This window comes from Microcaecilia unicolor, chromosome 3, assembly GCF_901765095.1.
Source record: "Microcaecilia unicolor chromosome 3, aMicUni1.1, whole genome shotgun sequence".
NCBI lineage: Eukaryota > Metazoa > Chordata > Amphibia > Gymnophiona > Siphonopidae > Microcaecilia > Microcaecilia unicolor.
Genome location: NC_044033.1, coordinates 517,743,232 through 517,759,918, shown reverse-complemented (window position 1 = coordinate 517,759,918; position 16,687 = coordinate 517,743,232). Strand labels below are relative to the sequence as shown.

The 16,687-nt window shown below is 44.8% G+C and overlaps 1 protein-coding gene across 1 annotated transcript in view; it reads right to left on the bottom strand.

The window, feature by feature from the left end:
• Window positions 1–16,687, bottom strand: part of GRIK2 (glutamate ionotropic receptor kainate type subunit 2) — a 989,144-nt gene that overhangs the window by 213,913 nt on the left and 758,544 nt on the right. Inside the window, exon 13 of the mRNA XM_030195188.1 lies at window positions 371–588. Coding sequence (XP_030051048.1) covers window positions 371–588 — 218 coding nt within the window. The remainder of the gene's footprint in view (window positions 1–370; window positions 589–16,687) is intronic.

Here is a 16,687-nt window from a genome sequence, read left to right as displayed (position 1 = left end):
GGGTGCCTGGAACTCGGAGCAGACGGAGGGAGGGAAGGAGGGAGGGAGGGATGAAGGGGGGCATGGCACTCGGAGGAGAGAGAGGGAGGTAGGGAGGGGGCGTGAAACCTTGCTAGCGCCCGTTTCATTTCTCTACGAAACGGGCCTCTTTTACTAGTATGCTAATATATAAGAAAGATGGTTTCCTGGATTTTAAGGCCTTTATGACGAAGGATTCTATATATTCTTGCAATAACATTTTGTATACTAAAGCTCACTTCCTTATCATCAAAACAGAATTCACAGTAGACCGGAAGGATATGCTTTTTCTTCAAGATACCTTAGAAGTCATCACATACTTTTCATTTCCAAAGAGACAAGAAAGACCTACCTTGAAGAAGGTCATGGTGGCACCATCTCGAACAACTCCATATTCTATTTTGGTTTGTTTTGCTAAGTCATCGGCAGAGTCAATGGGGGATTCCATTCGTTCAACTGTCAGAAAGGCGGCTAGGTTAGCAGTGTACGAAGAAATGATGATAAGAGTGAAAAACCACCAGATGCCACCCACTATCCTAGTGGAGAGCGCTTTAGGCATGAGCTCAGAACCTGATGAAAATCAAGGGAAATGGTGAAAAACCAAAGCACAATACAGCACAAGCAAACACCTACTGTCAAAAGAGTGCTTTTCTTAACACTTAAAGTCCGCTTTTTAAAAGGGAATTTTCCATTCTGTCTACAGTAGAAATATTTATTGAAACTCGGCTGTGCAATACACTATAAGCCGAGACACCTGACAATATATAGGACTGGATATATTTTAAAGAGAAAATGTTGATTGAGTTTATTCTCAACAATTACAGCTAGAATTAGTAAACATGCGTTACCGAATTAGAACACGCTAACGCCACTGTGTTATTTCAGCTCAGGTCCTGTTTTATGCAACAGAACTCAGGGGTCCTTTTACTAAGCCGCGGTAAAAAGCGGCCTGCGGTAGTGTAGGCACGGGTTTTGGGCGCATGCAGAAGTATTTTTCAGCGCGCCTGTAAAAAAAAAAGACCTCTATTTTTTTTGCCCCCGAAAATGGACGTGCAGCAAAATCAAAATGGCCTAAAGTCCATTTTGGGTCTCAGACCTTAGCGCCAGCCATAGACCTAGCGGTAAAAGATTTGGGCGGTAATGACCTATGCGTGTCAGATGCCACTTGGCGCGTGTAGAAAAGAAAAAATATTTTTCAGACGCGCATAACGGACGCACGCCAAAAATGAAATCACCGCCCGGTAGTCGGGCGGTAAGTCGATTTTGGTGTGCGTTGGGCAGGCGTAGATGCTTACGTGGCTTAGTAAAAGGGGCCTTGAGTTACTAATAACTCGTGTTAACAGTGTTAGCGTAGAGTAAGGCGGTTGTGCATTTAGTAACTCTAGTTGTCACTTTCCTACAATGTCTGGAACAGTGAAGGAATTTAAAAAAAACTGTGCAAAGCAACACTTTGTGCAAACTGCACTGAGACTGGCCAGATTCTCAAAATGCCCTACAGTGCTTTTTACAGAAGTTTTAGATTGCCTAATTTTATGCCTATGAACTTTTTGCCCTAATGGTATGAAATTGAATACGTAAGGAAAATATGTATTGTTTCCAAACTTCCAGGTTTTCTGTAATTTTTTTTGTTCAACTAAGACTTGAATTTGGCAGTCCAAGCTGGCTGACTTCCAAAGACTACACTTCAGTTCACTGTCAGTAGCTTAACAATGAGCTGAGAGCAGCGGCTTACCAAGGCCGGGGCAGTGGGGGCGGTCCGCAGTGGAGGCGGTCCGCCCCGGGTGCACGCCGCTGGAGGGGTGCAGAGAGCAGCCGCGTGCCTGTCGGCTCTGCTTGTTCCCTGCTGCCTCTGCCCCAGAACAGGTTACTTCCGGGGCAGAGGGAGCAGGGAGCCAGCGGAGCCGAGATCCGTGCGGCTGCTCCGAGCAGCCAAGAATGCACCCGGGGGGGGGGGGGGGGGGGGGGTTGTTGCACCGGGTGGGGTGGGGGGTCATTGCGCTAGGAGGGGGGGTCATGCTGCACCTGGGGGGGTGCGTATCAGCAATCCGCCCCAGGTGGCAGCCAACCTAGGATCGTCACTGGCTGAGAGTGAGTTTTGTAAGAGGGCAAAGAAAAACTTTAGCGGCCCTTTTACTAAGGCACACCTAAAAGTGGCCTGGGCTAGTGCAGGCATGTGTTTTGGATGTGTGCAGGTCATTTTTTTCAGCGCGCCTGGAAAAAAAGGCATTTTTTTTTGTTTGGTGGCCGAAAATGGACCTGCGGCAAAATTAAAACCAGCGCGTGTCCATTTTTAGTTTGACACCTTACCGCCACCCACTGACTTAGAGGTAAGGTCTCACGCAGTGGCGTTCCTAGCCTGGCTGACACCCGGGGCGGATCGCCGATGCGCCGCCCCCCGGGTGCAGCGCCCCCCCCCTCCCGGGTGCATTTTTACCTGCTGGGGGGTGCCGCGCACCTGTTAACTCCGAGTCCGCTCGTTCCCTCCCTGCTGCTCCCTCTGCCCCAGAACAGGAAGGAACCTGTTCCGCGCAGAGGGAACAGCAGGGAGGGAATGTGCGTTGGATACGTGTAGGCGCCAACGCACCTTAGTAAAACGGCCCCTGAATCTTGAATTTTAATATTTAGAGGAAAATATTGCAAATACTAAGAGGGTAATCTATACAGCCCTGCTCAATTTCTCTTTTCTTTTCCAAATTTGCACAGGTAATATATATTTCAACTCTGATTTTTTAGATTAGGAAGTCCTTTTACTTCTCTGCGGTAAAAGGAGTCCCAGCGGTATCCTCGGCGTGTTACTCTGCTGCACTCTGAGGCCCCTTTTACCACAGCAGGGTTTTTGTGAAAGAAAGGAAACAGCTATGCGGTAAGTATATACTTGCCACGTGGCCGTTTCCTGGGGAAGCCCTTACCGTGTGGTGGGGGCGACACTACCACTGGCTGCCACAGTGAGCTGGCAATAGTGCCAAATTGGCAAACGGCTAGGGTTACCATATTTTGTCCTCCAAAAAGGAGGGCACATGCCCTGCCCCAAGACACACCCTGCCCCGCCCCCTTTCACGCCCTCGCTCTGCCCCCTGTCACATTTTCCCCTCCCCCCTGTCACACACCCCGTCACCCCCCCCCTCCCCGTACCTTGCTACTGCCCTGGTGATCTAGTGACCTCTTCGGGGCAGGAAAGAGCCCCCTCTTTCCTGCCGGAGCGCTGCCCTGCATGCATCCTTCCAGTTGGTGATCTCGGTGCCGATTCAAAATGGGCGCCCAGGGTTGAAGTCTCGCGAGCTCACTTCAACTCTCGGTGGCGCCTATTCCGAAGGCGGAAGAGGTCACTAGACCACCAGGGCAGTAGTAACTAAGGGGAGGGGAGGCTAGCAATCTGCCCGTTTGTCCGGATTTCTGGACAAACAGGCAGGCTGGCAGGCTGGCCGTCCTATCACCAGCATGCCCGTTTGTCCAGAAATCCGGACAAATGGACAGATTGGCAAAACCCGCCCGGTTGCCCGGATATGTCCTCAAAAAGAGGACATGTCCGGGTAAATCCGCACATATGGTAACCCTACACGCGGCAAAGTGACAGTCGCTCTACCACTGCTTTATAAAAGGCCCCTAAGGAATTCATTCAATTTATTAATGTTAATTCCTATATCAACAACAACTATAAATTCGTTTAAGCTGCATACCAATAGAATTCTTGGGGATAATATTCAGCTTATTGAAGTCAGTGTTTCTTTAAACACTGACTGCTGCCAGCTACATTGAGCTGGATATTCAGTGACAACTCTCTCCAGGTACTAGCATTGAAATCTGTGTCTCAGGTGGCCGCTGGGAGTTACCCAGCAAATTCTTGACTGTCCTCAGTTCGTCCCAGCCCCACTCGCGTGTGGTGGGCCAACAGGATATTCACTGGCAATGTGTACTTCTGCACCACTGAGTATCCTGTTGAGACCTGATCAGCACTAGTTGAGTGTGTAGCACTGATCCCTCTAAGCTGAGCAGGAGTTCCTCCAACCACATTGCTACTAGGGGGGGGGGGGGGGGGGGCGATGCTTCAATATTGTGATTTCAATCATTAGGGGCAGGCGGGTTTCTCTGGAGTCCTACAGAGCTTCCTGTCCCTCACTATTGGAAATGTGACAGTGAAACAGCGCCACCCAACAGAAGAGTTGGCTAGGTTAACTTAATATAGATGGACACATATAATTATGTTTTGTAAAAAGAGGGGTTTTATGGCAGGCGACCTAAGAAATATTTAAGAATTTTGCAAAGTATTTTATGGGCAAAATGGACTGCTTTCCTCCTGAGAAATCTCAGCATTGTGTTTCTCTTCTAAGAAACGAGTCCAGCAAAGATACATCGAATTGGTCAAGCTATGAAAAAAAAGGATGTGGTGTCTTGACTGGACTCTAGGATTCATCTTTGTCTATCTTACCAGGCAGCTCATATTAGGCATGTCATGTCATGTCAAAATATCAAGTTAATAGTCTTGGACATGAGACCCACCTCCAGCGCCAGGGTTTGCCTAGAATTCTTCAAGAACAAAAAAAAAAAAAACCCATAAAAAAATTGAAAAGTACCTTTCCGAGGTAAATGCTCATGTATTCGAGCATTATGACACCATAAAGCGAAAGTACTTCCCATGATGCACTACAGCTTCAACTGCTCTTTATCGTTATCACAGTACCATATCTTTTTTACTCTATTCAACATGTTAAAACAAGTCAAACCAAAAGGACTGGGGAGAGAAAGAGCAGTGGGCTATAAAAGGCCAGAGGTGACCCAAGTACCACAGGTTCATATCTTACCATAGGACAAGAGAAATGCCACGGAAGCAGGAGAAGCAGAGCCTGGTTAGAGGCTGACTGTCATGTACTCAAGGTAACGTCATGTCCAGCACTATATCCCACAGTTTCCTGGGGGAAGTGGTGTCAGCACATAATGTACGGGTCCCCTCTATCATGTAACCGTCAGTGTTGCTGTGTAGTGTAAAGTGGTGCCGAATAAAGATGTCATACCAGGGGTTCTTCGCCTATTCCTTGGGAAACGCCCAGGGTTGTCAGGATACCCACAACGAATATGGATGAGGTAAATTTGTAGGCAATACCTCCATTGTATGCAAATTTCTCTCATGCATATTCACTGTGGGTATCCAGAAAAAACCTGATTGGATGGGTGTGCCCGAGGACTAGGTTGAGAACCCCTTATACTGAACCATCGTACAGAATTATCTAAGTAGGTTGTGGTTTATGAACTCTAAAGACCATATTGTGGTCTTGAAGGCTCGTAAACACTGAGGGGGGGGGGGGGGCACAATTTGCTCCTTTCTATTGTTTTGTCCTAGAGGAAGCAAATAGAGACCGATATCAGATTTGTATAAATGCCTGCTGACACTGAGATGCATTTGCGCACGATTTTAAGCACCTAAAAAGTTACTTTGCATTTGATTTCTCGTTTCACCAAATAGCTCAAAGCGAGTTACAATAAAATCATCAAATGTACATCCTTTCTACCAGTAGCCCAAAGACCACCCAATCATTCCCTTCAAACGAGACAATAATGAAACATGATAAAATCATGTTTTTAAAGATTTCTAACATTTAGAAAATGATTCAACTTTTCTTGCATTAAGAAGAATAGAGTTCCATAATGTTGGATCTATAATTCTTAAAGGTCTAACACGTATAGCTTCCAATTTCACTCTTCCTGGTGTACTACTACCTCCAGCTGAGAAGGTCTTATTTCCAAGGGACCAAGATATTAGACTAAAGATATTTAACTAAAAAGGAGACAAAGCTGGCCCATGCTTCCCAGGTGCAATATTCAGTGGGATGCCTGCCATGTAAAGATATCTGTGTAGGTTATCGAGACACCTTTTAAGAGAATTTTCAGCCAGCCTACTCCATATTATATTGAACCACTTTGGTTCCAAACTTAAGGACCGTTTTTTTACTAATGTGCTGCTAGCATGCAAAGCTGTTAGTGTATGAATGTGGTAACCATTACTGTGCTGGCATGGACGTGCAGACTCATGCTTGTTATGCTTGCTTGTTATGGGACTGAACGTGGGATGAGAATGGGTATGGACTGTGCGTCGCAGTTGGCATAGGGTTCTTTACCATGCGCTCTCACTGCTATAGTAAACCGGATGCACTTCCCACCTCCTATATGTACATCCCATGCAGTAACTAGGACTAGGGGGCATGCGATGAAGCTACAATGTAGTAAATTTAAAACGAATCAGAGAAAAATTTTCTTCACTCAACGTGTAATTAAACTCTGGAATTTGTTGCCAGAGAATGTGGTAAAGGTGGTTAGCTTAGCGGAGTTTACAAAAGGTTTGGATGGCTTCCTAAACGAAAAGTCCATAGACAGTTATTAAATTGACTTGGGGAAAATCCACTATTTCTGGGATAAGCAGTATAAAATGTTTTGTACTTTTTTGGGATCTTGACCTGGATTTGGCCACTGTTGGAAACAGGATGCTGGGCTCGATGGACCTTTGGTCTTTCCCAGTATGGCAATACTTATGTACTTATAACTATACGGGGAACCTGCTGAACATCCCTTAGAGTTCACAGGCTTTGCACTTACAGTAAGCGCTGCATCTAACACATGGTTACTGGGAAACTTTACCACACTAGTACAAGAGCCCCTTAAATGGATTTCATCCATATAAAGATAGGACTGATATTTATGTGGTCCACCTATAAGGATAAAATGAAGCAAAGAGCAGCTAAATATCACTGTAATCTGCATAAACATTGGCTCCGCACCTAGAATTCTCCAGTACTTTCTCAACTTACACCTAAGTGTAAGTGTTTTTGAATACTGACTAGACTGTTTTTAGAACCTCCCCAAAGTCTCTACCAATAAATATATTTGCTCATCTTCAGAGAAGGAGTAAGTCCAACTGGCATCCTATTTACCTGCATTGTTCCCATTGTGTTCTACAGAAATATAGGACCACATTCTCTAAACGGCAACTAAAATCTAGACGTGTCCTATTAACGCGCCTGAGCTATTCTATAAACCATGTAACATAGTAGCTGATGGCCGATAAAGACCTATATCCAGTCTGCCCAAGATAAACTCATTACATATGAACATAAGAGTAGCCATACTGGGTCAGACCAATGGTCCATCTAGCCCAGAATCCTGTTTTCCAAACAGTGATCAAGCCAGGCCACAAATACCTGGCAAAAACCCAATTAGCAGCAACATTCCATGCTACCATCGGTATACCTGATCTTGATTTGTCCTTGTCATTTTCAGGGCATAGACCGTAGAAGTCTGCCTAGCACTGTCCTTGGTTCTAAAATTTCTGAAGTTGTCGTTGAAGCCCCTGAAAAGCTCGACTCCAGTCCATCCAAGTCGATTCGGCCACGATCAGGGCACAGACTGTAGAAGTCTGCCTGGCACTGTCCTCGTTCTAAAATTTCTGAAGTTGTCATCGAAGCCCCTGAAAAACTCCAGTCCAGTCCCTCCAAGTGTATCAGCCACGTTCAGGGCACAGGCTGTAGAAGTCTACCCAGCAATGGCCTTGTTCTCCAACCTTCTGAAGCAAAATCTGTCCAGACACAATCAGATCACAGACCATAGAAGCCTGTCCAGCACTGGCTTTGCTTCCCAATTACCAATATTTCTACCTAATCTCTGCTAAGCTTCTTTGGATCCATTCCTTCTAAACAGGATTCCAAACATATCTACAATAAGACATGGTTTATAGACTAGCACATAGGCTGGGGGGGAATGTGCGTCCATTTAGGCATAGCCATTTAGACCACTGAAAACCTGGTGGAAATATCTGCACCTAAATGTACGCACATTCCCCCAAATTCTATAACAACATGCGCAAATTTGATTGATGACCCCGACAGGCCTACACTCCTCCCATGGCGATGCCTCCTTGTCAGCTAGGCATGATGAAATCTATGCGCACTTATTTTTAGAATACGTCTACAAAGAAGCATGTGTAAATTCCAGTTATTGCCATTTAGTGATGATAATTGGTTGTTATTGACCAATTATCCTCATTAATTGGCTCATTACTCAATTGAGTATCACACGTAAATTTGCCGTGCTTTATATAGAGTCTGGGGGGTAATGTATTTTCTAAAAAATTATCTTCATTTGAGAAAATATCAGGATCCGGATAATGGCATATATTGGCCCTTTTACAGAGCAGCAGTAAGCCCAACTCTTCCAGGACTACCGCTGTCCCAACATGGCCGCCGGTGGTAGTCCCGTCCTGAGCACATGCCATTTACGGGAGAAAAAGAAATGGCTTGCACAGCAATAAACAGAAATGCAAGAAAAGCAAACACTGGGCCTTCAGGATTGAGATAAAGGTTATCCTTTTATTCTGAAAATGACCCGACACGGGCCGTGTTTCGGCATACAAATGCCTGCCTCAGGGGTCCAGCTTCAGTGCCGCACAGACATGCAATGAAAGACAGAAAAAAAGAATGAGCGATATGGCACCATTTAGCACACACCCACTGTTCCACTGTCGGCGGGTTGGGGCTGGGGGAGAAAGAGCGCGCAGCTGGGGCCTGGTTAAAGGTCAGTGTATACCCAGATGTTTCGAGGGAAACACAAGTGCGCCGGAAAAAATTTCTTCAGAAGAAACAAGAAACGATACAATTGGGAGCGACCTTTTTTCTTAAACTCCCGTGCAAATGTTTAGTTAACTACCGTTCTGAGAAATTTGTGTTTTATGATCCCTCCCAACTTGAGACATTTATTACAGCTAGAAGGGTAGTTGGAATAGATTCTCCAACTATCAATAATGCTTGAGATGATATATTTAGGGTCAAGCACACATCCGCTTACCCTCCTTTAATTTTTTTTTTGTTAATACTTCAACATATTGGTATTTTGAACTCCATCATGTGGACTTATGTTGGCTTAATTGTGGAAAGTTTATAAAGTTATAAAAATTTCTTTGATGTTTTCATTTCTAATTAACCAACTTTCTGAGCAAGTTTGTTATACTTGTATTGTACTTGAAAAGTCAATAAATAAAATAATAAAAAAAAAAGAAAAAAAAAGAATTAACGTACACTAACTGGATAACACAGGGTTAAATGTGGGAGTACTTAGCATCTCCTTAAAAGGTTATTTTTTTTGCGGGTATCATGGGCTAATAGGAACGTTAATGCATGACCTGCAATAAAAATACTGGGGACGTCCCTTCTTGATGTGGCATTTGTTGTGGGCTTACCATGTGCTAAAATTATGCATTAATCTGCCCACAACCTAATGACTTTTATTAAAAGAACCCTATTATTTCACTACGAAATCTGGCATGGACGCCGAGTTGCAAATGCACATTTGTAGTTGCTTTCTGTAGGGATACTTTATATGAAAAATAACATGCATAAATTTGAAAATGTAGTCCAGTTGGATTATATCCTTTCACCAACCTTAAACACCTTTCATAATGCCCTCAGATTAACAGTGCTTTTCCATTTCCCTGTGAATGGGGTGGAGAATGTGTGCTAAGCTTTCCATATCTCTTGGTAGACTGAAGTCAAAGTCTTCCATCGGTCACCGGAATACTCTTACCCCCCCCCCCCCCCCTTTTGTAGGGTGCATTGCTCTCATCCCTAGTTATATCTTGGAGATTCAGTCACTCTAGGAGTAGCCTAGTAGTTAATGCAGTGGACTAAGAGCCTTGGGGAACTGGGTTCAATTCCTACTGCAGCTCCTTGTGAATCTAGGCAATTCACTTAACTCTCCAATGCCCCAGTTACAATGTTTAGATTGTGATCCCACTGGGGACAGAGAAAGTACCTGAATGTAATAAATGTAAACCACTTTGATTGTATCACAGAAAGACAGTAATCAAATCCCCATTGAGATGGACGTGGGAGAAGCCACTGCTTGCCCTGGGATCGGTAGCGTGAAATGTTGCTACTAATTGGGTTTCTGCCAGACACTTGTGACCTGGATTAGTCACTGTTGGAAGCAGGATACTGGGCTAGATGGACCAAACTCATATACGGTGTAGTCCCAGAATACATGACAGACCTCATAAGAAACAAAGTCAGATCATCAAGATCCTATCTAAACCTACACTACCCAAATTGCAAAGGACTGAAATACAAAACAACTTACGCAGCCGGCTTCTCCTACATAAGCGCACAACTATGGAATGGGCTCCCAAAAGCTGTGAAAACAATCCACGACCACTTGAACTTCAGGAAATCACTAAAAACCAACCTCTTCAAAAAGGCCTACCCCAACGACCCCACGTAACCCTCTTCACCTACCAACACAGCATGACTATGATCGAACAGGACAACACGCAATCTTCATCCATTCCGACCCTCCACTTATCTCATACGATCACTATACAACTTTGTATTTGTTATCCACCGACTGGGCAAACGCCTTTGATGGTACTATGTAAGCCACATTGAGCCTGCAAATAGGTGGGAAAATGTGAGGTACAAATGCAATAAATAAATTGGTCTGACCCGGTATTGGCTATTCTTATTATGTTCTTCTGTTTCCCAAAGAAGCTCATTGTGTTCGACCAGTGGAAAGCAAACTAATGAAGCCTAGACCTGTAAAAGGCATCAAAATCAGAAAATGGGTATTTTAGTGTGTAAGTACAAAATTGTGATAACATTTGTTTGTAAAACACTCACTGAACACAGAATCTTTAGCAAGATATTGTGAAGAGCAAAGAAACTACAAGCCCCAGAAGGCAGTGCAGCACCAGAGAGATTCAGAACCAAGGAACTACAAAGCCCAGAAGGCAGGGCAACGTCAGAGAAGCCAGGAGCTAAGAAACTACAAGGTCCAGAAGGCAGTGCAGCAACAGCAGAGGGATCAGGTGAAGGGAGAAGAATCTATGCAAGAGAGGGAGGAGCCGGGGTGTGATTGGAAGATGGAATCAGATGGGGGAGGGAGGAGCCCGTAGACCAGGAGAAAGGGGAGGAGAGAATGGAACTGGAGGAGGAGAAAGGAGGGGAGAATGAGGAGGAAATGGAAGTGCTGGTGGAGGGCTCTTAAAGTGAGTTATGAACTGAACTGGAGAGAGTGAATGAAGCCTTGGTGAATTGACCCGGTGGGTGGATGTCAGGTGGTTTTGTGCTGACAAATGAGGGAGGTGGGTCATTAGGTCTAAGAGTGAGAAAGTGACTTAGACCATATTGCCATTGAATTGAACTGTTTAATTTCATTTCTAAGATGAACGGTGTTTGAAGGCAATGCTAAACTAAACTGTGTTTGAAAGCAGTGCTAAACTGAATTGATGAGGAAAACACTGCTAACTGAACTGAATTGTGAGCAGTGCTCATTAGCTGTGTGAAAGAGCAGTACCACTAAGTACTGGATTAGAAGCAGTGCTGAAGAAAACCATATTGAAAGCAGGGCCAAAGTGAACTGTGTGGAAAGCAGGCCCAAGCTGAACTGTATTGCAAGCAGGGCTCCAATGAACTATGTTGAAAAGTGGAGCTACACTGAGGAGAGGGGAAGGCCTGTGAAGCCTTAAAGCAGATTAAATGTACTCAGGAGATAATAAAGCACTTCTGGTGATTTGCCTGTTGTCCGGAGACCCTGATTGCAGATTGTCGACTCGGGAGTGAAGGGCGTGCTTGGTGAAGAAAGGAAGAGACTGAGAAAGAGTGGTGCGGATCTGGCGACTGAGCCTGACATATTATAGAGAGCAGCAGAAAATGCTGGTGTATTTGGCGGCCATTTTGCACTCCCCTCCCAAAATCATTGTACAAATAAAGAGTGTCAGTATTTAGGCCACTGCACATGTAAGTAATGCTATGTCAACATGTAAGTGTCAATTCTGCCATCTGTACACGTAACTGCCGCCACGCACACGTGTATTTAGCACATTTTGCAAAACTGCTGATAAAAAGCCACAAAAACAATACACGACATAACTAATTTCCGAAAATGACTAAAACCCAACCTGTTCAATAAAGCACACCATAATGATCCATCCTAAATACTAGACAGCAAAACTCGCACCAGAACTGGACTAAACGGAACTCTCTATTCTTGAATGCCTAAGTTACTCTGTCACGATTGAACCTTAACGCATTACCATTTTATTCCTCATCTCGAAAATTGAATTCTTTTTACTTGATTGCTTAATCTACTCTGTCATCTACGAACCTTAATGCGATATAACTCTGTACTTTTCCTTCCGGAGATGGCGATCGCCATTACGGAACAATGTAAGCCACATTGAGCCTGCAAATAGGTGGGAAAATGTGGGATACAAATGCAGCAAAATAAATAAATAAAATGGAAATCAGTGAAAGAGTCGACTCAGCAACTGAACCCCAGAGAGGTAAGTACTGATTTTCCATCAAACTCTCCTCCCAAGCCCTGGCTCAAACAAAAAATTATGTCTGATTCAAAGCAGATGTAAAGGCTGAAGGGAGAAATTTGAATATATGTTTATTGCCAGTTTGAAATGCAATGTGCATGCATATTTTAAATATGCATGCACATTAAATATGCATGCACATTTGGTCCTGGGGAACTGAGGAACTGAGTTCGATTCCCGGCACAGGCAACTCCTTGTGACTCTGGGCAAGTCACTTAACCCTCTATTGCCCCATGTAAGCCGCATTGAGCCTGCCATGAGTGGGAAAGCGCAGGGTACAAATGTAACAAAAATAAAATAGATACTATTGGAGATTCTAAATGGAATGTTGCTACTATTGGAGATTCTACATGGAATGTTGCTATTCCACTAGCAACATTCCATGTAGAAGGCTGCGCAGGCTTCTGTTTCTGTGAGTCTGATGTCCTGCACATACGTGCAGGACGTCAGACTCACAGAAGCAGAAGCCTGCGCGGCCACATTGGTGATCTGCAAGGGCCGACTTCTACATGGAATGTTGCTAGTGGAATAGCATCTCAAATAGTAGCAACAGTGGAGGAGTGGCCTAGTGGTTAGGGTGGTGGACTTTGGTCCTGGGGAACTGAGGAACTGAGTTCGATTCCCACTTCAGGCACAGGCAGCTCCTTGTGATTCTGGGCAAGTCACTTAACCCTCTATTGCCCCATGTAAGCCGCATTGAGCCTGCCATGAGTGGGAAAGCGCGGGGTACAAATGTAACAAAAAAAAAAAAAAAAAAAAACACACGGTACCCGTACCCCAAGCGGTATGCGGGTCATCAGTAGGGGGTCCACAGCAACCAGCAAGACAAAAAAAAAAAAAAAACACAGGCAATGTAAGAACCAGTTTTCTGCTGCTGGTCACTCTCAGATCACTCCCTGTTTCTCTCTCCTATACTTTGTCATCATAAGTGCCCCACAGAAGAGGCTTGAGACCTTCCCATCTCTCCCATTGCCTCCGCTGCCTTCCCAGGTCAAGGGCAGCAACAGAAGCATAAAGGACAGGCATAAAGGAATCCTGTGCAGAAGGAATGGATCCACAGAAGCTTAGCTGAAATTGGGTGGCGGGGGGAAGAGGGGTTGGTGGTTGAGAGGCTAGGATGGGGGAGGGCAGACTTATACGGGGTCTGTGCCGGAGCCGGTGATGGGAGGCGGGACTGGTGGTTGGGAAGCGGGAAATACTGCTGGACAGACTTATACGGTCTGTGCCCTGAAAAAGACAGGTACAAATCAAGGTAAGGTATACACATATGAGTTTATCGTGGGCAGACTAGATGGACCGTGCAGGTCTTTTTCTGCCGTCATCTACTATGTTACTATCCTGCTTATAATCGAATGAGAAAAACGCCCAAGTTCCGACCTAAATCGGGAGATGGACGTTTATCTCACAAAAACGAATAAAGCGGTATAATCGAAAGCCGATTTTTGGACGTTTTCAACTGCAATCCGTCGCGGATGCGGACAAAGTTGATGGGGGCGTGTCAGAGGTGTGGCGAAGGCGGAACTGGGGCATGGTTATCTGCTGAACAGAGATGGGCGCATTTCACCGATAATGGGAAAAAAGTATGCGTTTTTAGCTAGAATTTAGGACACTTTTCCTGGACCCTGTTTTTTCACGAATAAGGCCCCAAAAAGTGCCCTAAATGACCAGATTACCACCAGAGGGAATCGGGGATGACCTCCCCTGACTCCCCCAGTGGTCACTAACCCCCTCCCACCACAAAAAATGATGTTTCATAACTTTTTATTTTCATTCTCAAATGTCATACCCACCTCCCTGGCAGCAGTATGCAGGTCCCTGGAGCAGTTGTTACGGGGTGCAGTGGACTTCAGGCAGGTGGACCCAGGCCCATCCCCCCCCTACCTGTTACAATTGTGCTGCTTAATGCTTAGTCGTCCAACCCCCCCAAACCCACTGTACCCACATGTAGGTGCCCCCCTTCACCCCTTAGGGCTATAGTAATGGTGTAGACTTGTGGGTGCTGGGTTTTGAGGGGGATTTGGGGGGGCTCAACACACAAGGGAAGGGTGCTATGCACCTGGGAGCTCTTTTACCTTTTTTTTTGTTTTTGTAAAAGTGCCCCCTAGGGTGCCCGGTTGGTGTCCTGGCATGTGAGGGGGACCAGTGCACTACGACTCCTGGCCCCTCCCACGAACAAATGCCTTGGATTTATTCGTTTTTGAGCTGGGCGCTTTCATTTTCCATTATCGCTGAAAAACAAAAACGCCCAGCTCACACATTGTTGAATAAAACATGGGCGTCTATTTTTTCCCAAAATACGGTTCGGTCCGCCCCTTCACGGACCCGTTCTTGGAGATAAACGCCCATGGAGATAGGCGTTTTCGTTCAATTATGCCCCTCCATGTTACTATGTTAGAAGCAATATGAAGGTACTACCCTGGTAGCTCTGCTGGTCATGCCTCACCCCTGATGTAAATTCCTGTGTCAGAAAAGCTTGACCAGCAGAACAAGCAGGGAAATGATTCTGTGTGTCTTCTGGTTAATTTTACTACTGATACCACTGTTGGCCTCCTGCTGACCTAGGATGGTTGCAAGAAGGTAGGCAGGAGCGAGGGAGAAGACAAAGAAAGGGGGTAATGCTGAATGGGGGGGGGGGGAGAGACAGAGAGAAGATGGCTACATGACAGGGGAGAGAGAGAGAGAGAGACGTAAGTACATAAGTATTGCCTTACTGGGACAGACTGAAAGGCCATCAAGCCCAGCATCCTGTTTCCAACAGTGGCCAATCCAGATCACAAGTACCTGGCAAGATCCCAAAACAGTACAATACATTTTATGCTGCTTATCCTACAAATAAGCACTTGATTTTCCCCAAGTCCATTTTAATAATGGTCTATGAACTTTTCCTTTAGGAAGCCAGCCAGACCTTTTTTTAAACCCCGCTAAGCTAACCGCTTTCCCCACATTCTCTGGCAACAAATTCCAGAGTTTAATTACACATTGAGTGAAGAACTATTTTCTCTGATTTCTTTTAAATTTACTACTTTGTAGCTCCATTGCATGCCCCTGATGCAAGGATAGAAATAGCGACGAAGAGGAGAGGGATGCATGGCAGGGGAAGGAGAAAAAGAGAAAGAGAGAGAGAGAGAGGATATGGTTGCATGGCAAGAGAGAGAGAGAGAGAGAGAGAGCAATGCTTGAAGAGGGAAGCTATCTTTTCATCACTTTCTTAAACAGTTTCTTCACAGAAAAAAAAATCTTTACAATGTGGTGTTTGTTTTATCCAATTATATAACTGAATCCAAGCCACTGCATCTTATTTGGGAATCAAAATATTCTGATAAATTAAATCAAAGGAAACAACCTGTACAGTCCACCATTAAAGGGAAAACTCAAACCACAACTGCAATCAAGCTTTTCAACTAACAAATTAAGGGCTCCTTTTACAAAGCCGCATTAGCAATTCCGTTGAGGCAAATACGACGAAGTCCATTCAATTCCTGTGGGCTTGGGTGCATTTGCTGTGCAGACACATTTTTCTTACATGGTGGTAAATAGCATGCTCAATAGATGGGAGAACAAGCAGACTCTGGTATTTTTTGTTCTACACTAATCAGCGCAGCTACGTCGCCGCTCGCAAAGTGATTTTCACGTGTGTCAGCTCTTACTGCCTTCATAATATACTAGGACTAGGGGGCATGCAATGAAGCTACTCAGTAGTAAATTTAAAACAAACTGGAGAAAATATTTCTTCACTCAACATGTAATTAAACTCTGGAATTTTTGGCCCAAGAATGTGGTAAAAGCAGTTAGCTTAGCGGGGTTTAAAAGAGGTTTGGATAATTTCCTCATAAGCAGTTATTAAGATGGGACTTGGGCAACTCCACTGCTTATTTCGAGGATAAGCAGCATAAAATCTGCTTTACTCATTTGGGATCTTGCCAGGTACTTGTGACCTGGATTGGCCACTGTTGGAAACAGGATACTGAGCTTGATGGACCTTTGGTCTGTCCCAGTATGACAATGCTCATGTTCTTATGTCACATTTTACTGCTGTTTGGTAAAAGGACTCCCCATAGTGATTTAACAGGGCAGGAGATCTTCTTAGCTAGTTAAATTGCTTATTCCTACCTAACCACTGATACTGTTCAATTAGTGCTGGGGTGGTCCGAGAGAAGTGCTTGGGCGCATTCTGGGTGGAGCTGGTACTTAACTGGTTAGAGGCAATATTCAGACCACTAACCACTTAAGTGTGTGGTTAACAGAAGGAGGCAAAAATACTGTTCTAACTTTAGACAATGAGTTAACTGGAAGGAAACTCCAGACAGCTCAAAACAC